The 22213-nt window shown below is 40.3% G+C and overlaps 1 protein-coding gene and 1 long non-coding RNA gene across 4 annotated transcripts in view; one reads left to right on the top strand and one right to left on the bottom strand.

Annotated features, from left to right (window-relative positions):
* Positions 1–2051: 2051 nt before the first annotated feature.
* The window catches only part of slc4a8 (solute carrier family 4 member 8), a 48693-nt gene continuing 28531 nt past the window's right edge, over positions 2052–22213 (top strand). For 2 of the 3 annotated variants that reach the window (XM_037773332.1, XM_037773324.1), the window contains exons 1-2: positions 2053–2345; positions 18238–18319. In XM_037773332.1, coding sequence (XP_037629260.1) covers positions 2307–2345; positions 18238–18319 — 121 coding nt within the window. In that variant the 5' untranslated portion in view covers positions 2053–2306. Of the gene's footprint in view, positions 2346–18237; positions 18320–22213 lie in introns of all 3 variants that reach the window. The other variant, XM_037773337.1, reaches the window with a different exon arrangement.
* Positions 18000–18324, bottom strand: LOC119490131. The gene is made up of 2 exons (XR_005207336.1): positions 18204–18324; positions 18000–18125 (listed from the first exon to the last, which is right to left on the bottom strand). It is a non-coding gene; the product is annotated as an uncharacterized LOC119490131 (long non-coding RNA).

Here is a 22213-nt window from a genome sequence, read left to right as displayed (position 1 = left end):
CCACTTTATCCTTCATGTTTTACTACTGAAGACGCTATTCCATGTCTTATTAGATAATTTACAGGGTAAATATAATATAATATAATATAATATAATATAATATAATATAATATAATATAATATAATATAATTTATTATAGTATAATATAGTATAGTATAATATAATATAATATAATGAATACATAAACCTCATGTTAGGGTAATATTATTTAATATAAAGTTGAAGTAAATTTTGCAGCTAATATTTGAATGCAGGAGGATTGTTAATTGTAAATAGTAAATAGTAAATATTTTACTGTACTGTACTTATAAGTACAATTTTGAGGTAGTTGTAGCTTACTTAATTTATATTAATAATATGAATGAATGAATAATAATAAAATAAAATAATAATAAAATAATATAATATAATAATAACACATACACATCTGAAATGTTTATATTGGGGCGTATTATTAATATAAAGTTGAAGTACATTTTGCGGCTAATATTTCTCTACTTTTACTCTAAACGTTTGAATGCAGGAGGATTGTTACTTGTAATGGAGTATTTTACTGTAGTGTACTTCTAAGTACAATTTTGAGGTAGTTGTAGCTTACTTAAGTTGTATTGAAATATAATTTAATATGATAATAAAATAAAGTAAAATAATATAATATAATAATAATAACACATACACATCTGAAATGTTAATATTGGGGCCTATTATTAATTTAAATTGTATTCATATTTTTCTGCTAATATTTCTCTATTATTTACTAAAGTTGTATTAAAATATAATATAATATAATAATAAAATTAAATAAAATTAAATAAAATTAAAATAATATAATATAATATAATAATAATAACACATACACATCTGAAATGTTTATATTGGGGCCTATTATTATTAATATAAAGTTGAAGTGTATTTTGCAGCTAACATTTCTCTACCTTTACTCTATAATTTGAATACAGGATGTAATGTAGTATTTTTGAATTGTGGTATTTGCTATTTACTTATGTAAAGGATCTAAAAACGTCCACCACTTCTTCTTTCCACCAAAGAAAATAAATGGAGCCTACTGTATATAAAGATAATAAATATAATTAAAAAATAAAGTTTTGTCAGTAATGATTTTTAATAGCTGTGTGAATGCAGAGTGCAATATGTGAAAAGTATAAAGAAAGCAACAACATTTGCTGTGTGCACAATGGTCACAGTTCAGCACATCTTGGCATGCTGAAATGTGAGAAGCTGCCAAACTGGACATTGTGGTGAGGAGTGAGTGACGTAGCTCTCTATAAGCTTATAATAATCTTGGCTTTATTGTGTCGGGTAGCAGCAGTGCAATAAAATAATAATAAAATAATATAATATAATAATAACACATACACATATGAAATGTTTATATTGGGGCCTATTATTAATATAAATTGTATTCGTATTTTGCTGCAAATATTTCTTTATTTTTACTCTAGTAAACGTTTGTATGCAAGAGGATTGTTACGTGTAATGGAGTATTTTACTGTACTGTACTTCTTATTACAATTTTGAGGTAGTTGTAGCTTACTTAAGTTGTATTAATAATATGAATGAATGAATAATAATAAAATAAAATAATATAATATAATAAGGGATCTAAAAACTTCCACCATTTCTTCTTCCCACCAAAGAAAATAAATGGAGCCTATTGTATATAAAGAAAATAAACATAAGTAAAAAATAAAGTTTTGTCAGCATACATATTCAGTAATGATTTTAATAGCAGGGAGGATGCAGAGTGCAATATGTTATATAAAGTATAAAGAAAGCAACAACATTTGCTTTGCACACAATGATCACAGCACATCATCTTGGCATGCTGAAATGTGAGAAGCTGCCAAACTGGACATTGTGAGGAGTGAGTGACGTAGCTCTCTATAAGCTTATAATAGTCTTGTCTTTATTGTGTCTCTGGTAGCAGCAGTGCGTCGCAGCGCGTTGTGCGCCGCTGCGCTCTGATTGGCTGAGGCTGCGGTGACGCGCTCTGCATCCTGCATCCCACAGCCAGGACTGAGGGAGGGAGGGAGGGAGGGGAGCTGGAAGAGCGGCCGGGAAATCATCATAACACAGTGGGGTGGTGGGGTGGGGGGTGCAAAAATTATCCATTTCACCGTTTACCTCATCTGGAAGAAGAGATGTTTATACTCGCCATGTCTGAAGCTGTTACCAACTCGTGTCTGCTTTCTTGAAAAACGTGCGCTGAAGCTGAGAGGTGATCAGTCTCACCTGTCCACTCCGTGAACACTGAGCAGGTTAAACCCACAGGGCCACGAGCACCATGCCCGTCACCGACCCCGAGAGCATGCTGAGCTACCAGGTAAAGAGCCCTTTAAATGTCTAGTGCTGCTTGGACACTCTGGGATGATGGACACAGGAGCTCCAACTCCTGTAGTTTGAAATGCTCCAATAGAAATGTGCAGCTGGAAGTATTTTATGACAGAAAATGATCTGTTGTATATTTCCCCTATGCATGCATGCATGAGCTTGCTGCAATGTTTTAAATTTCTATGCACATTTTTTTTGTGTTTAAGTGGACTAAATGTTCTCCCATTTGCATTGGATCTCTCTTACCCTGCAGGATGATGCTGTGTATGGGGTGCTGTATGCGGAGGATTGTTGTTGATATTGTTATTCTGAGGTGCTAACACGTGCAGTAATTCCAAGGAGCGCATCACATTGCGATGCACCGACTTATTTTGGACATAAATATGTCCTGAGTGTGAGATTGCAGCAGATTATCGATTAGATATAAACCCATTAAAATGTCAAATGCACCTCCTGAAGTCGCGTGCGTGAGGAATAACAGGAATGGGACAGTTTGCTGTGTTTTTCAGGTGTCTCTTTTGCTCAGATGGTGTGTTATTTTCTCAGTTACCCTCGAATGACCTTGGCGCCATCCTTTTACACCGTGCACCACATTTGCTGCTGAGCATTTCCTTCTTCCATACATGAAAGCTCATCCTGGCAGCAAAGGAGAGGACAGCCAGTGGTCAAGTTGAGGGTTTGAAGGGGGGTAAATGGCATCATCCTTAATGTCTTGTTGATGTGTGATCCATTATCAGATCCATGGGTCAGCTGATGAGATGGAGGTAAAGGACAAATGGACCACTGAACACACCATGTTTATCCAAGCAGTTGTGTTTGTATAGCTTGATTATAACTACCATAGCATCACAGCTTATAGAAGTCAATGTAGCCATAGCTACCTGAACAGATTTATGTCATCATCAATCAATCAACAATCAACATTTATTTGTATAGCCCTTTACAATAACCAAAAGGTACCCAAAGTGCTTTACATTAACAACAAGAAATAACAGGAATAAAAACACAACATATCATAAAATCATAAAAAGGTACATAAAAAGCACAGGAAAAATTACACAGCGCTACTGGGTATTAAAAGCCAATCTAAATAAAAAAAGTCTTGAGCTTAGATTTAAAAAGTACTAGGTCAGTGCGTATATCAGGGGGTAACTTGTTCCATAGTTTAGGAGCAGCGACAGCAAAAGCACGATCACCCCACAGCTTATACCTCGACCATCATGGTGATTTATATGAAATAACAGCCAGTCTGAGAGGCAGGAGACAGATGGAGAAGGACCAGAGGTGAACTGGGAAGGCTGGCAGCTGTCACACACAGGGAGTGGGAAATCGCCTCGGGAGCCTCACTCTTCAAACATTTGGGTTGTATGTTTACTGTCACTCACTACAGAAAACTTGTGAGTTTGTCTCTCCTCCATTTCTGTGACAGCCTGGTCAGTCAGCATGGACCGGGATGTTTGCCATTCTCCCCACCTGAAACCAGTTGAACTGTTTGCCAAAGCGCTGTTTGAGGTGTCCCCAGTTGTGCGATCAGATAATCAAGGCTGCAACTAACGATCAACTTCATTGTTGATTAATCTGTGGATTATTTTCTCGATTAATAGATTAGTTGTTTGGTCTATAAAATGTCATTAAATGGTGAAAAATGACGACCCAGTGTTACCCACAGTCCAAGATGACGTCCTCAAATGTCTTGTTTTATCCACAACTCAAAGATATTTAGTTTACTGTCATAGAGGAGTAAAGAAGACAGAAAATATTCACATTTAAGAACCTGAAATCAGAGGATTTTGACTTTTTTTTTCTTGAGAAATTACTCAAACCAATTAATTGATTATCAAAATAGTTGGCGATTAATTTAATGATTTTCAACTAATCGATCAGTCGTTGCAGCTCTACAGATAATTGGCTTGACTATAAACGACATTATAAAGATGTAAAAATACTCAGCATACAAGTTCAAGTTCTGTGTTCAAAAATGTATTCATTCAAAGTGAGTGAAATATGAGCAGAAGTCGTGCTTTTGCTGCATTACCTGGGGGCCGATGCAGAAGGGCACCTATCTACAGTGTTACATTATTGATGTGTTAATTTGTAAGCTGCACTTTGCAGCATTAATGTTGCAGGTGATACAAGTGACCCCTAAGCCTTCGTATAACTACAGACACGATACCAGGGCACCATTATCAATTCATCTGAAGATCATCTTTTTGATTAATCATTTGCTCTATAAAATGTCAGAAATGAATGAAAAATGACCATCACAAACTCCTAAAGCTGAAGAGGATGTATTCAAATTCCTTGTTTTTTCTGACCAACTGTCCAAAATATATTGGTTTGTATTTCCAGATCTATTTATAAAGGAGTAAAGTTATAGAATTGCACAAAAAGCAACGTATTCTCAAACAACGGTTCGTAAACAAATGTCCAGCCACACGCATGAATTTACGCTCATTATATGCATGCGGTCTTATATTTAGGCAAGAAAATTACTTTATTAGGTTTAGGCAAGAAAACTACTTAGTTAGGTTTAGGAAAAGATCAACTTAGTTAGGTGCAGGCAAGAAAACTACTAAGTTAGGTGTCGGCAGGAAAACTACTTGTTTAGGTTTAGGAAAAGATCAACTTGGTTAGGTGTAGGCAGGAAAACTACTTAGTTAGGTTGAGGAAAAGATTTTGGTTGGCTTAAAATAACTCCAGAATTTTTGACACATTTTGAGCACAGACATTTTTTTTTGCAAGCACATAGATTATATTTGTACAAGAATCTTTTTTTGAGCTTGATACATTTGCTACCGTGATTCCTATTATCCACATAAGTATTTATCGTCGCGCACTTATGTGGATACTGCCAAACTTTGCGTGACAAATAATTTCTCTCATGTGCTTGAAAAAAAATCTTCTATCTTCCAATCTGCCATCATGCCTCAGGAATGAGGCACAAATATAAATCCGTAAAGTACCAGTACCTCTGCTTTGCTTTTAAGTTGTTAAGTGAAAACTGATATTAGTTTTCACCTCTAGTGTTAAGATCTAGAGCTGCTCAGTGGCCAGCAGTATAGAAACCAGGGTTACATTAGGGGCGGCTGTGGCTGAGTTTGTGTCATTTAATGGAAGATCGGTGGTTTGATCCCCCGGCTTCTGCAGTCCACATGTCTAAGTGTTCTTGGGCAAGATACTGAACCTCAAATTTCTTCATCGGCGTGTGAATGCGCATTTCGTTTTAGATTAGATCCTGATGCGCACCTTGCATTGCAGAGGGTACGCCATCGGTGAACTGCACATCAACCAATGAATGTGTGTGTGAATTGGGGTAAATGCTGACAGTGTTGTAGTTTAGAAGACTAAAAGTCCATTTACCATGAGTAGGTCCAATGGCTCACTAATTACTCATTATTTAATCATTAGTTAGTTTTTTGTGCCTCCCCAGTCTAAAGTGATACATCATGCTGAGTAGTTATTAAACTCACTGTCCCTCTGTGTGTGTTGTAATCCAAGTTTTTCCCGTCTTTTGTTGACATAGCCGGGCCGACCCTGCATGCTTTCAGTGCATGTTCGTAGTTCGTGCATGTGAGCGTGCCCCACTGGCTGTAGCACCCACCCTCCAATCCCCCCAGGTTAACGCATTTAGCTCTGTCAGCGCTGTTGCTAATGTTTTCACTGTTAGCACCGTTGGCTAAACCGCTCCCAATCTCGCATTTAGCACCTTTAAGTAATCCCCTGTTACTTTATGATCACCTGACCGTTATGTTACTTGCCCCTTTTGTGCACCCTCCTGTTCAGTGGTACATCCTACTGAGTAGTTACATCTTACATAGTAAGTGCCATCAAAGAGCAAACCTAAGTATACAGTATGTAAAGCAAACCCCAAGAGAAGTAATGTTTATGCAAATACATCTAATGCCATACTGCTGCTTCCTAACTGCCAAGGCGAAAGTCGATATTTTGCTTTGGATTTAATTATTCTGGAAATGTTGGATACCGTTCACTGCTTACTCCTATTCACTGTTAAATTAACTAAAACTCCTCACAATGTGTGTGATTATCTGACTAACACAGTTCCGTGCAGAACAGCCTCTTCATTTTCAGTTTGTATTGAGTACTATTCATTGCCATTGATGCATAACGTATACCTGCACCACAGAAGAGCACTGTATTTATAGAAGACACCACTGATTCTCTGTATTTTTTTAATAATACAGACATGCTTGGACATCAATAAGTAAAATAAACAACAAAACCAGGCAGAGAGACACAATCATATACCACACAAAGCATTTTTTTATTTTCATTATTGTACATCTGAGAAGCAACATCAAAATATTACAGGATGTCACTACCAGCCCCGATATTGTAAGACTGTGACTCTAGTTCCAGTTTTGTAATAATTTATGACCCCCCGCACAAGATTGTCACAGTTCCCTTATTTTAGTCCCTTTACAGTAGCTATTTGGCATCCCTCCCAAGCTTTCATTTTAATCAGTTTGGAGTCCATTTAGTGAGAGTGATCCATAGTCGCCTATCTGATGAATGATTGTGTATGTTAAAGAGCAACACTGTAGTTTATCTAATGCAATCAATCTGAGTTTTCCTTCTGTAAAAAGTGTCTAAAAACTCTAATTTTAAAGTACTCAATACACCACATCATGTTTGAAAACTATTACAGTAATGCGACGTATGCCCAAAGCCACTATTTAAAGGGCAGGTTCATCTGCGTCCTTTTTCGTTTTTTGTTCAAAAGGAATCGCCCACTCAGCCGTTAGGAAAAGGCAGTGACGTAGGTTACCAAAGTAAGTTAAATCAATAAGGTTATGAATAATGTGAACGCTAGCACTAGCTGAGTCAAAGTTAGCTGCGTTAAGTTTGGAAATAACTGAAAGGGTTAGTTTGGATTTTTTTAAGAGGGGTTGTATTGTACCAACCCGTTCTCATTCCCAGGGTGTCAAATACAGACGCTTTGTCACGGCAGTCGGCGTTAGGAGATGCACCAGGCTTTCTGTTAACTACGATGTAAACCGGGAGGGGTGGTGGATGGGTCCAACAAACACAAGGCTTTCATCCAGGAGGCCGCTGTCCATATCCCGTGTGTCACGTTACAATCAACTGTTCATTCATGTCCTCTGTTCACAACGTCAAGTCACATTTTCACCGTACAAACATAGTAGTTTTAAGCCCAACCATGATGTTTTATCCTAAACCTAACTATAGTTTAGTTTTATTGCCTAAACCTAAGCAAGTGTTTTTGTTTAATTCACAACATTAAGCATCTGTTTACTGCGACCGAAAAGTGACGCCGAGGGGTCGGACAAAGCGTCAGTAGCCTATATGAGGAGTTGGGATGAGAACGTGTTGATTGTACTCCTGTGTCCTGTGAGGTAAAATTACTTTTTTTTTGGTGGCTTTGAAGAAAGACTTCAGTTCCCCGTCGGAAAGGGATGTCTGAAGGCGAGGTGAAGCGACTTTGGATGGGAGCAGCAGAAAAACATCATTTAGCCACCTAAAAAAATCAATATCAGTATAAGTGTAAACTATATGTAGAATATTTTCACCACTTTACCCTACCAACAGACAGCCCTTTCTGACTGGGAACTGAAGATGTTATATCTCTGTCTTCAAAGCAACCAGACTACATTCGCAAAAGCAGTAATTTGACCTTACCAGAACACGGGAGTTGCTGGTCTACCGCTGCATCGATCGGTTACTTTGTTTGTGTTATTGTGTGACTTTCAGATCTGAACTAAAGTGGCGTCCACACAGCAGTACATTGCTTAGTTTCCGTGCCAGTACTCCTGTCTGCTTCTCTGAACAGGGAGCATGAAGATCGCCATGTATATATATACAGTATATACTGTATATGTGTAGCAGCGTCATCATGCAGTAACCTACGTCCGTTCATGTGGGAGAAGTTTTTAGAAAAGCTTGGGAAAATAGCATTTTGATGCTAAAACATTCAACCCAAAACTAATGGACCCACCTTTTAATGAGAATTGTTTTGTTTGTTTAGAGTGAAAGATCCACAGAGATTTATACTCCCCGCCAGTATCCCCTACCAGTATACCCAACTGTCAGTAGAACTGATATGAGTAAAAAAAAAAGTTTTCAAACAGCAGGTCCAGTTGCATTTCACATGAGTGCTTTTAGGTATTATATGACCAGAGACTCATCCAGACACATAATTTGGTCCCTTTAGTCTTCGTTTTTTGACCCTTTATGGTCTCAATTTGATAACATATTTTGTAAGGTGAAATTCCCAAATTTGCAGTTTTTATTATGTCATCACAAAATCAACTAAGGCTGCAGTTATCTTTCTGTAAAGAAAACAATTAGAGACAGAGAGGGCTGTGGAGAGGCAGATCTGTATGTGTGGCATTGAAAAAGGTGTGTATGACTCATGCTACCCGTGGGCTGAAGCAGTCAAAACAACCACCTCTTTCATCCTATCCGCTCTCTCACCATTACCTCTCCCTTTCATCCATTCATGTTAACCCCTCCTCTGAGCGAAGCACCGTCACATGTGTCTCCGCAGCAGATTAGCGGTGGTGCAATGCCATGAAGGGGCAGCGGTAGCCTGTGGCTCTGGCGCCGAGCGCCAACCCCGGCTCTCAGACACGAAGCCTAGTCTGGAAGTGACAGGCCCAACTGTTGTCGGAGTCAGGATCTGCGTCCCTGCTGTCAGTTCAGGGTGCTTCTGGGAAGGGAGGAGCGAGGGGTCAGCTTCCAGAGAGGGGGGTGCGGGGGTTAGTGTTGGAGTGGCACACAAGCACGATAAAGAAGAGTAGCGGACTTTGTCTCAACTGACCGTTACGATGATCTCTTTCCCTCTAACGGAACACTTGTTGAACATTTCTCTTGAGTCAGCAGTGACAGACATCTCGAATGATTCGAAAGCCCACGCTGTGCTGCTGAATCATGGGTGTACTTTTACTAATCTACAGAACCATTCACTGTCTTGCACTGCTGATGTAGTTATTATATTCATACAGAGTGAAAATCTCCCTTGATGAACTTGACAACAATGATATAGGAATAATTTCTGCGTCTTTCTTATGAGAGACTAGTCAGCGTCTGTGATGTGTCTTGTCGGTTATCCCTCTGAGTATCAGGCCTCTTCACAGCGTCCCTCTGGAGCTCCTCTCACAGCTCCCTCACTGTCCTGATGGAGTGAAAGGCCATTTTGGCAGCACATTGATTGCCCCTCTCAGCCCGGAGACTGGGATGCAAATCATTAATGCTCTATTTGTTCAGGGCAATGACCAGGTCAATGTGTTTCACTGTGATGCACTTTGACAATACCTTCTGATCTTGCCTGAAGTTGTTGCCAAAAGAACAACTTGTTTTATCTCAGAGAAATGCAAGAATTACAAAAGAGCTTTTACTGCTCACTGACAACACAGCCTCGATAGGCAGCAAAGTCATGAACTCTCAGGAAAAAATATGTTAACAAACAAACAAACAAGTTTTGTGGTCATAAAGCAGCAGTCTGAGGATGCATGATGAATTCTCTTCTTTATATGGTGTTGTAATTCTTAACTTACAGTGTCCGCAGTCACTTTCTGCATCAATGGGAGGTTTATCGGCAGCATAAGTAGGACACTGTGTGCGACTGCAGTATCCTATTCTGCTCTGGGAGTCTCACATCTTTCTGGGACAATCTGCCCTGCCAGAAAATTCATCTTGTTTTTGTTTAGTTATTAAACGTAGGCGAGTGATAGCATCTCTCTATTTTTGGCTTTTACATGATGAGATATTAGATCAGAGCGCCTAAAGTCTTCATGCATTCATAGGAGGATTAGTTTGTGTTTGATCAATGGAGTGAGAATGTGTCATCATAGACAAAACATTTCAAGGATAGGTAAGTTAAAACATTAGGTGCCGATTTAAACATTGAAACTGTTTTTGCGTGCTGTTGTCATTCCTCCTGTTCACGTAGTCACCGCGACATCACTCTTTGATTGGAGCTAAGTACAAATGAACCCTGAATAAGACATTTCTAGGTGACCAAAAAGGTTATAATTAACTTTAATAAACTAAAAAAACACACTGTGAAAGGGTTAAAACTGTAAGACGAAAACACGGACAACTCCCAGACCGGACAACGCCATGGTAGCGACCTGTCAATCCCGAGGTAGGCACGCCCTAAAAGCATACCCTGCTTTATGGTCTATTTGACTCTAAATGGGACCATAATTTACTAAATGAACATCATGCTGTATTGAAGAAGACTTGAAACTAGTGATTGAGACCATAAACTCATGTTTACAATGTTTACTGAGGTAATAAATCAAGTGAGAAGTAGAGTAATTTTCTCATAGACTTCTTTACAATCAGACTTCTTTTTGCAACCAGAGGAGTCGCCCCCTGCTGGCTGTTAGAAAGAATGCAAGTTTAAGTCACTCCCGCATTGGCTTCACTTCTCATACCTGGAGGTTGACCACTGTACTAACCATTAAAAGATCCTTAACATGTTTCCAATGGAAGTGATGGGGGACAAAATCCTTATGTACATTCCAACCCGGTCTCACGCCAAAGCATGTAATACACCCGCTTGTCCATCAAAAGATAGCGCAGTTTTAAGTTTTTCCTCGCCAAGGTGTGAATATTACACATGTGTATGAAGTAGCAGTACCAGCAAGGGGCAACAAAACCACTCATTTAGGTTTAGGCAACAAACCACTTAGTAAGGTTTAGGAAAAACGTCATGGTTAGGCTTAAAATAAGTATGTAAACTAAGTAATGTGCGTATGGAAACAACATAACATAAGTAGGAAAACATGTCACAAAAGTCACAAAAAAGACCAGTCACAAATTTCACTTACGTAACTTACAAAACAAAACAGCGCTCTCGAACACACCGGTCATGAAAGTCCTGTGTTCGTTGGACCCATCCACCTCCCTTCTCACCCGGCGCCGCCATGAGCGCTCTTTCTCACTTTTTATTCTACGTCACTAGCTCTGAGCTGGAAAGAATGCGAGCGGATGCATTTACATAGCTGTCGGTACAGACTCCATGGTGTTAGAATGACACGCCAAATGCAAAAACGGCGTTCTTATTGCACGCTTTTTGCCTTGCGCATTATGGTGTCATTCATACACCTTTTCATGTGACGGGGCTGTTCCATTACATCCCAAAGTTTATCTTAAGCGAATATGATCTTTTAGAAGTCAATAGATTTCTCCCAAAGTTACAATATTTTTAGCACGAAATTCCCTCTTTGTGTTACTGTTTCTCTGCCGCAGTCTATAGAATCACAAAGAGGGAATTTCATACTAAAAAGACTGTAACTTTGGAAGATACCCACCTGATTTGAAGCCATTTTACACAAAATGAGCACTGTAAATTTTGTCCCTCATGACATTGAAAGTGCATTAGAAGGGATCGTTTAATGACCAGTATGGGAGGAATTAATCCAGCAAGCAAAAACAGTTTCAATGCTCATATGGGCACCTGATTATTGTTTTAAGACAGACTTTTGAACCTATATCATTTACCTATTACTGTGGAACAATTTGAAGGACCAAACTGAATCTTTTGGGCTGCAAATACTTGTTACGTGCCTCTAAACCAAAACCTAACTAAAGCAAAATGTTAAATAGTTAGAATACAACGCTCTTAAGCTGTAATGTTTATTTTTTTCACATGACCTCAGGTATCCTCAGGTCATTAGGTTTGGCACTATCATGTGCTTCTTTCCTCATATCCAGCCACAAAGCAGCTCAAGTGTGTGTTTCCCATGGGTGGTTTTTACCACTGTTATGCTTGTAAAGGACGGAAACTCAAGGACAAGGCAGCCATTTTGGGGCTAGCTGTGGACCGCCTCTATGGTGCAGTGGCAGTAATCTGTGTGGAAAATTATTTTTGAGTCATAAACCTTCCCAAGCACTGTGACTGATCCGAAGCTAGAGGACAAGAGCGGAGAAAAAGGGGGGACGGTTGCCAGGAGATAGAAATAGGCAGCAAAACACAAATAATGTGCCCTGTCAGTGGAAAATCAAGCACACGTGCATGCTTTAGGGTCACAGATGTGCTCAGCTCACCCACAGAAGAGAGCAAGCAAACAAATCTTCAAGTGCCATGTGAGCTTTTAATTAGCTGAAGCACATAATGTGACACAAGGGAGGTGAGTTGTGAATGACGGGGAACCATTAACCTGTTGTAAAAACACATACCTGCATGAATTTGCCATTAAGAAGAAGGTGAACTGTGACTACAGGCTGTGAGTCATATTGTGTTACGGAGAGCATAGACTCAGGAGAAGGAACATCATATAATCACAACATGGATATACAGTAGTGTGATCTGATGTCGGCCACAGAAGATGACCTAAAAGCAGATGTTTTTTCTGTCATATCGTTCTCTGGAAAACAATTTCACCCACTCTGTAGTTATAGTTATTGAATGAGCCTTTGGAGATGATTTCTTTCCTTTTTCCGTGTGTGTGTGTGTGTGTGTGTGTGTGTGTGTGTGCCAAATGCAGCCAAACTAATTGGTGATCTGATGGTCTGCCGTCCTTTCTGGGACAAAGAGCTTTTAGAGTCTCTCTCTCTCTCATCCATCCTCTCTTTATTGTGTGCGTCTATATGTTTGGTAAAGCTCCAGTTCTAATGGAGCCGACTGCCTCCAGCCTGAGCCCAAACCCACACACTGCATAGCGGCCCTAATTCACCAGCCACAGCTGCACCGACTGATAACGCCGTCTCTCTGAGTGTGTGTGTGTGTGTATCAGGGTTACAAGTGAGAATAGGGAGATACACCCAGTGGAGGTTTTGTAGGCTGTGCGCAGGATTGTTTTCAATGCAAAGTCCCTCCCTTTCCAGTGTCCCAAATTGCACCTTATTTCAGAGAAAAATATGTATGTAGTCAACGGTGAGAGACAAATCCTTTTTTGATCCTGTTTGTATTGTGGCATGAACTACGCATACTGTATGTTTGCCAATTTAGAAGATAATTTAGCAGGTCAAGAATCTCACAGTTTGTCGTAATATCATTTAATTTTGTGTGAAACCGCTCAGTGAACTACATCTCTCGTCTCGCACAATATATGTCACCAACACTAGCTAGCTAGCAAACTGGGTAACACTTCATTTTTAAAGGTCTGCAAATTTCATGGTAATTAGGTGATAATTAGCAAGTAACCTGTTTGAAATTTCTTTGGAATTACTGCCAAATTACCCCAATATTTACCTCAAAATTGATCAAAAATTACTTTATTAGAAACATTATTTAATAATTATATTCTGCTATTTCCCAATAGCTGGTAATTTATTTAATACATTTCCAGGAAAAGAATACAAAGTTAATTGATATGATGAATTTCCGAGTCTGCTGGTAAATAGATAATAATTAACAAATTTGAAATTTCTTTAAAATAATCTCCCTGAATCATTACATTAGCTACCAGGTTACATTTGTGTAGACAATAAGTCACACAATGGTGAGATTTGTGCCTCAATCAATGTGTCTTCTATTAGTTTTGTGCAGCGCACAACTGCTTCTCAAGCCTAAGGGCCCTATTTCAACGATTATATGCTATTTTAGCATTATTAAATAATGTTTATAATAAAGGAAATTTTCAATAAATTTCAAAATTTCAAAAAGGTTACTTGCTCGTTATCACCTAATTACCAGGAAATTTGCAGACCTGTAAAATGAAGTGTTACCGGTAACTGCTATGTTTCACGCACAAATGTAACGGTATCTCAAGTTATGATGTAACCTGATGTGTTTCATGCAGCGACTCCTGGTGTTTTTATCGGTCGTGGCTAGAAGGTAACACGCAAATTGCGAAACTCTCGCAAGATGTTTAAGGTTAGGCATTGACCGTGAATGGTTACGGTTAGGATGGGTCATCGGGCAGCGAGTCTCATGAGTTTTTTTAAGTTTTCACAATTTGCGGGTTACTTTCTAGACACAACCCTTTTTATCAGCTGGAAGGCAAAAGAATGAGCAAGACCCGTTGCTCGTGTGAGTTATGGAAGTATAAAGAGAACTGGATACAGCGTTGTAGGCGGGCTCCAGTTCATTCCTATGAGAGTTGCTCAGTGGTGCATGAAGCCAAAATGGCTCGATTGCCGAGTGATAAAATACCCGGATCATCCGGCGATCTTCAGCATCCATTGGGCCCATAGAGCAGGCGCAGTAGCGTTTCCTTTAACTCCGCCTCCCAGCCCGTGGTCCAGCCTCGGTCTGGGTCTCATTCACATGTACAGAGGAAGAGAAATAACTCTGGATTTGGCTATTAGTGCATTTTACAACTTTTAGGACCTAATGATTTAAATAAGGGCTGTTCAAGTGTTCATACTGGGAAGTTGATTTACCTCAAAAGAAATTATCCGCTGAGTTACAGATGTCTCTTTCCCAATGTAGGTCTATGGGAAAAAGTATTTTTGGGCCCAATGGCATCACGTGACGGACACGGAGGTTGTAATTCCACCGTTTGGCCACTACGAAAATTTGCTTTAAAGCCCGGTGTTCTTCCTGCGGGCTTGGTGTGAGTACATTCAAGTACAAAACACACAGGCATCGTAACTTCAGCGAGAGAGACGTCACTTTTGGGTGTGCAGACTTTCTAATTACGTATTTTCACAGTCTTATTCTCCAACAGTTTTACGACCATCTGCGAGTTTCATGACTGTTGTTACATGTAAATACACATTCAAAAGCCTTTTCTTCTGTCACTGCACTACCATCCCTCGCATAACCGTAATTATAAAACCATGAGTCACAGTCGGTGCTTGGCCCAAGCATGACTTCTTAATTAAGTGGCCTTATTCTTCACAAGGACAGAATTGTCTTGGGATAAAGAAGTGCTCAGTCATGGAAAGACAAAGAAATCCCACAGCACTGATGTGTTGGAGAAAGGAGGCAGGAAGGCAGCGCCAGGCCACACCTGTGAGTTAAGTGGATACTTTGGGATCCCGAAGCTGTTTTAAACTGTTGTGTGAATTATAAGTGGCCGTCTGCGCTGATATTAGAGCAGTGGGTATAAAACGCATCACAGAAATCTTTTTGGATCTGAATTTTTGCTTCTAATCAGGTAAGACATTTATCTGTCTGTTTTGAATGTTAATTATTTTTTTGTTATCACCATCTTGTTTTATGTGCTTAGATGTTCAGTTTTTTGCAGCATGGTGAGGCTGAAGGGATGAAAACAGTCTTAAATAGAGATAATACTCACACAAACACATACACCCATTTATCACATTTCATAACAGCAGGCGGAAACCAGCATGATTCAAATTGGCTTTTTTTTGTCAATAAACTGTGCGTGGTGTTTTATCAGCCATTCCCCAGGAGAAGTAAGAAGAATCACTGCTCTCTCTGGCTCCATACACACACTTACAGTAATACACACACATTCATACATACACAGGGTACTTTAGTGCAAATGTAGTGTTATGTCCTGGGAAACTTTAATAAAGGGACCAATCACTCTCATTAACAGGACAGATGGTTTTATATTTCCCATAACTATAATGTTGTTTCCACCAGAATAAATGAGGATGCCGCTCTGACAGACAAGACATTTTCATTTCTACTCCACTGATACGAAGTCTCAGCTCTCTCCAACGGCACTTCAGGAAGACAAATTGCTATTATTTTTGCCTCTGTGGCCATCATGTAGGAGCCCGAGCCGCAGTGCGCGCTGCGTTCGCTGCTCGCTGGATATTAGACTGACCAATTACAGTAAAAGTCTGCATGACGGGGACTGTAGATCTTCAGAGTTTGCCTCTCAGTTTTCACCCTGAAAGGCAGACTTATTGAATGGGCTGTCATCATTCACACATCCATCTTCTGATGAACACCCAAGCACACACACACTCATATATATTTAACATGCACACTGTGAGTTTCATTGTTGAACAGTTACTCCTCTTCTGTGACATTTCTCTGTCTCTATTCATTTCGTCCTCATAAATATTTCATTTCCAAATTGATTCCTTTTTTTCAAGCAGTTCAACACTCTGCACCGTTAATCCTTTTTTGAGAGTGGGTGTCAGTTTTTCCAAATGCCAGATATTTCAATCTTCTGTAACAGCCAACTTGTTCTCATCCCAACTCGTTAAATACCGCCATTTGGTAAATGCCCCTTGGACGGGAAACGGAGGAACCATTTAGCAACAGTATGCGACGAACCGGGCTTTCAACTAACTCCCGTGTAAACCTACCCGCTAGGGATGTGACGGTGAGGAAAATTTCCCTTGTGACAACGCCGATGCTACCGATTACACCGGATATTTTGCAAGAAAAGATGACGGTCAATATGTGTAGCGCGCTTACTTTGATCTTTACCGTCAGGTGGCTGTGTGTCTGGCCTCTCCAGTCCAGCTTTTGCGACAAGCCTACTATCCTCGGCGTTATTCGACGTTCAGAGCAAGTGACGTAGTATTATGAGCGAGAGTCCGCTAAGGGCGGAGCCAGTGGTGGATGGGTGAAAAAACCCAAGTCTTTCAACCAGGAGACCGGTGTTTGTGTTCCGTGTGAAACTAAAAGTAACGTTGACTTATTTTGTCACGTCAGTCTTTAGTCTCGTGACTCGTCTATATCGTCAGTCACGTGAGTCGCTAATCAGTGAAGTTAACGTCAACCACGACCGTTTCCTAACCCTACACCCTAAGTGTTTGTGTTGCCTAAACCTAACTTCCTGTGAAAACGTAAGTTTATTTTGAAAGGGTACTATGCATGTAATGAGCGTATATTAACACACCGTCTCTAGTCCGTCCAAAAGTAACACAAGTAACCATGTGGCGGTATTTGACGAGTTGGGCGTTAGAATGTGTTGCAACAACCAATTCTTCATTCGCCACCCTCACACACATCCAGTACGTACAGATCATGTGTTCATATGGAGTGGGCGGAAGCATCTATTATGTAGAGAGCTGCATTTATACACCAGTGTGTCTGTGTGTGTGTCTCCCTCAACCATTTGCATTTATTTAAAGATTTTAGTTATTGATTTTATTGGTAGCATACTATGCTCACATATTATGCTCACAGGGGTAATGTAGCATCCAGCATCTACCACCCTACCGGTGTCAAAGGTTACATTTCTGCCAGAAAACAAGGGGTTGGTTGAACTTATTTATACTTTGGTGCAGTGGTGCACACTCGCCGACTTTAACAGCATGTGGGAGGTTTCAGAGATTAGAAATGAAAGATTTACTGTTGCATTCACTTGAGGGATGAGGAGAGATCGTGCAAATGGAGACACTGCAGCAGCGCAGACCTCAGGAGCCCCTGTACAGGTTCCTGCAGCGCTCTGCCCTCCCTCATTATCATAGGACCTATACATGACCAAGGGTAACGCTTGCCAATGCACTCGTGCAAACAGCACTGAGAACGCCTCGTCACTGGGATAGTAAAACACAGCAACATCCTGCGGCAGTCTGCCCACAACCCTGATGGATGGGGCTCTCTGCTAATTTGATTTGATTTCCCCTCGATATCAGAGTCTAGCACATTCTCCAACTGACTCATGCTTTGTTTACCTCTGGCATGTGTGTGTGTGTGTGTTTATATGGATGTGTGTGCGTGCCGCCTGCCTGTCCTTCTCACTGTGTCTGTGCCAGACGATCTGAGAATAGACTGTCTGGAATTTGATGCGCATTGTTGAAAAGCTTTTGCCAGTTTGGTCAATTAGCGGCTCTGTAACGGTGTGAGGAGTTTGTCTTTAATGGGACATAATGACCTTTTCAGGTTTCCTTTCACGGCCTGATCTTGAAGGGCTCAAGGTGTTCTACAAAGTTGAACTTTTCCATAAGAAAAATATGGCTGCTGGAGACAAAAGGCATTGTAAAGAAATGTGTCATCTGCACTGAATATTACTAAAAAGAACAGTTCCATTATACTTACATGTGTTGTGTGTCTCTGTGTGTGTGTCCATCAGAGGCCAGATGAGGAGGTGGTGGTGGACCAGGGAGGGACCAGTTCAGTACTGAACATCCACTATGAGAAGGAGGAACTAGAAGGTGAGTAACATGTGCAGGAAAATGTGGTCAAACCCCTTTACTTAAAGTGTGTAGAATACTTATGTGATTATTTTATATGGTTCTGACGGGATAATCTTTTGTTTGTCGCTATTGACCTGGGTCAGATATGGGGGTGTGTGGGACAGCATGAACTGCTGTCTGTCACACTCATAGACTGTATATATAGATGGACAACGTGTCTCCACTTCCTCCCACTGTACAAAAGTGAAGCCAAAATAACTCGGATACGGGATTTGGGCGTCATTTGGAGCCAGAGTCTGCGCAGTAGTGATCGGGGGGCTGGAGCCGCGGTATCAAGGTCCCGCCCACACACCAATCACGAGCCGAGCACCGCCGCAGCTTGTTAGCGTGAGCCACCTAGCTGCTACGTTAGCACCGTGGTAGCTGTTTGGCTAGAAAGACACAATAACTAACCATAATATCTCTATAACTACATTTCTTATCAAATTGACAGCTTCTATTACACAGACTCATGACGGTTATGGAAAGTTAAAGTTAAACCTTCTCTCTCGCACAATTGCTGAGCCTCCGGCTGCGCAACTACTTGACTCAGAGCAGCTGTCAATCATGATGTCTCACCCCCTTTTCATAGCATCAAATAACTAATTAAAAGCAAACTTATCACAAAAATGAACACTTGAACATACATCAGCGTGATAAGAACTGCCTAAAATGACTGGTTTTTATTCCAAAAATGGTTTTATGAGCTGAAATGAGAGTTCAGATTTTGCAGAATACAGGCTGATGTTTCACTCAACATGTTGTTTTTAATCTGGTCCCAGTGTGATGATGATGATGATGATGATGATGATGATGATGTGAGGGGGATGGAATGTATTTCCCTATGACACCACCTGTCATTTCATCACATTGTGATGTCATCCCATTCTCATGACATCACAGTGGAATGTCATCACATTGTGATGACAATGTGATGTCATGAGAATGTGATGTCATCAGCCTTCCTTCTATGTTGGCTTTGAAGTTTTCATCCTTTGACGTACGATTCGTAAGGATACACCAACACATTTGATTCTCACACACTTGCTGATATTGTTAGCTGACTGGTAACCAGTTGAACATTAACAGTCGACGAGGGTGACTGCAGTATTTACATCAGCATGGGACAAGCTTTGACGTTACCAAGCTCTTGGGAGCTGACGGACGAAATAGATGAACTCCTAATGGACCAAGAAGCCTCGGAGGCAAAATACAACGCTCTGAAGGAGCTCTCAGAAAACCTTTCCGAGATAGAACAGAACTTGGAAGGGAAAGTTCAACTGTTGGAGGAGGAAAACAAGGACCTCAGGGACCAGTGTGACCTCTTTGAGAAAGACAGGGAACTACAGGCTGAACTCCAGGCTGAACTCCAGGGGAAGGTGAGCCAGTTGGAGCAAAAGATCGACCAAAAGGACACTGAAATCCTAGATCTCAGCGAGCAGAAGGCGGATCTCTCTCAGAGGCTTACTGAGACTAGAGAAAAGCTGATGCACAAAAAAAATGAACTTGAAGACCGCGAGGTATCCTGGGAGTTAAAATACAGGGAACAGAATGTCAAGTTCTATCAGGTCATGGGTGACAAAGACCAGTTCTACATGAACAAAATCAGTAAGATGCTGGATGACAACAAGAACCTTCAGGACAAGTTCAATGCGGACCTTGAGCAGAGTAACCAGAGCTGGCTGATCAGAGTCCAACAGATGAATGAGGAGAAGACGCTCCTGGAGGATATCTGTCTGGACATGAAGAAGAAGATGAAAGGACTCTTTTCTCACAGGGGGACCGAGGATCGAAGGACATCATTACAGAAGATGAAAAGCAAAATGCTCGAGAAGAAGGTGGAAAAGAAAGAGGAGGAGCAGGAAGCTGAGGTTAAACAGGGAACACAGCAGGAAGAGGTGGTGGGAAAAAAGGAGCCGGAGAAGAAGAAGAAGGGTTGTTTTCGCCGGATGTTCAGAAAGAAAAAGAGTGACTGTCAGGTAGAGGAGGCTGACAGCTCAGGTTCAATATCAGACACTCCCTCTTCCTCTCTCCTTAACCTCTCCGGCTTTCCTCCACCCCAACCTTCGTCCCCATCTACTTCATATTCCTTTCTCGACCTCCCTCGCCGCCCCGTCACCTTCTACATCTCCACCCACCCTCCACCCCGATCACCCTCCTCATCTACTTCATCTTCCTTTCTCGACCGCCGATAGTTTGGGTGATTTGAAGTGGGGTACTTGTGCTTGTATGACGTACTTATCCATAGTAGGTGTGATACTTACAGTGGATGGAAGACCTCATACAACCCCACTTCAAAACACCCAAACTATCCCTTTGACTTTTGGGGTGACATAGTGACTAAGTGATTAGCACTGTAGCCTCATACAGACACCAACAGCTGTCCGGCTGTGTAGAGTTTGTATATTCTGCCTGTGTCTGCGTGGGTTTTCTCCTGGTGCTCAGGTTTCCTCCCACTGTGTAGAGTTTGTATATTCTGCCTGTGTCTGCGTGGGTTTTCTCCTGGTGCTCAGGTTTCCTCCCACAATATCCAAAGATATGCCTTGTAGGCTAATTGGACACTCTAAACCCCAAATATGTTTTTCAATCAATCATATTTCAGCAAGGGGTTTCTCCTGGTGCTCAGGCATATATATATATGTACTCTATATTTGTGTATATATACAGTATATATATGTTTATATATATGTGTGTGTATATATATAATAATAATAATAAAAATAATAAATAAATAAATAATAAAGTCAAATGCAATTTTGATATGTCTCTCTCTCTGAATAAATGTATACAATATAAATACAACTGCATGACATTATGGTGGCTATAAAGTAGAAGAAGAAGAAGTTGTGATTTAAACAACGCTGAAGCTGATCAATGTTACGTAATAAAAGATGTTCCAAATGGTATTTTAGGCGCTGGTTAACAACATGAGCCGGTTCTGTAATAAAAAATTATATTTTGCAGTAAAAACCATGTAACCTTTATGACTGAGGGGCTCGTGATTACTTTTAATATTAGCATTATTTACTGGTAATTAAGTTACATTTTTCTTAAGTAATCATGCTTTGGCCAAACACCGACTCTGACTCATGGTTTTATAATTACGGTTATGCAAGGGATGGTAGTGCAATGACAGAAGAGAAGGCTTTTGAATGTGTATTTACATGTAACAACAGTCATGAAACTCGCAGATGGTCGTAAAACTGTTGGAGAATAAGACTGTGAAAATACGTAATTAGAAAGTCTGCACACCCAAAAGTGATGTATCTCTCGCTGAAGTTACGATGCCTGTGTGTTTCTTACTTGGATGTACTCACACCAAGCCCGCAGGATAAGCGCCGGGCTTTGAAGCAAAAAAATTGATTTTACTTTTTAATTTGGCGCATCTACGCTAGCATGGAGGGGGCGGGATTTATGACCTATACTGTAGCGAGCCACCAGGGGGCAATCCAGATGTTTTGACCATGTCGTCCATCTTTATATGCAGGCTATGGTCACAGAGTCTCATAAGTTAAGATTATCGTCAGAGATATTTTTATCTCTCCGTAGCAGAGCTCCATTATTTTTAACTGTTCATATTTTTTCCTAACAGTGCAATCACCTGTAGACTTAAAGGCATCATAAAACAGGACTCATAAAACCATAATAAGACAAAATAGAAATAAATAACTTAATGAGTGCCTGACTAATAACATTAAGCTTAATTAGCATTCCAACTAGAAATAAAATAGAAAAACGTAAATAAAACCGATACTTACTTGACGGGTGTATTCCTGATTTGATTAAACCTGAAAGAAAGAAAATAAGTGATATTTACAAGGGAAAGAGTTTTGTTTTGTTTTGTTTTGTTTGTTTTTTTCTCTTTTGGATGCT

This window comes from Sebastes umbrosus, chromosome 1 (genome assembly GCF_015220745.1).
Source record: "Sebastes umbrosus isolate fSebUmb1 chromosome 1, fSebUmb1.pri, whole genome shotgun sequence".
In the NCBI taxonomy this organism is placed as follows: domain Eukaryota; kingdom Metazoa; phylum Chordata; class Actinopteri; order Perciformes; family Sebastidae; genus Sebastes; species Sebastes umbrosus.
Note: the sequence above shows the minus strand (reverse complement) of the source record. Positions and strands in the feature narration are given on the sequence as shown.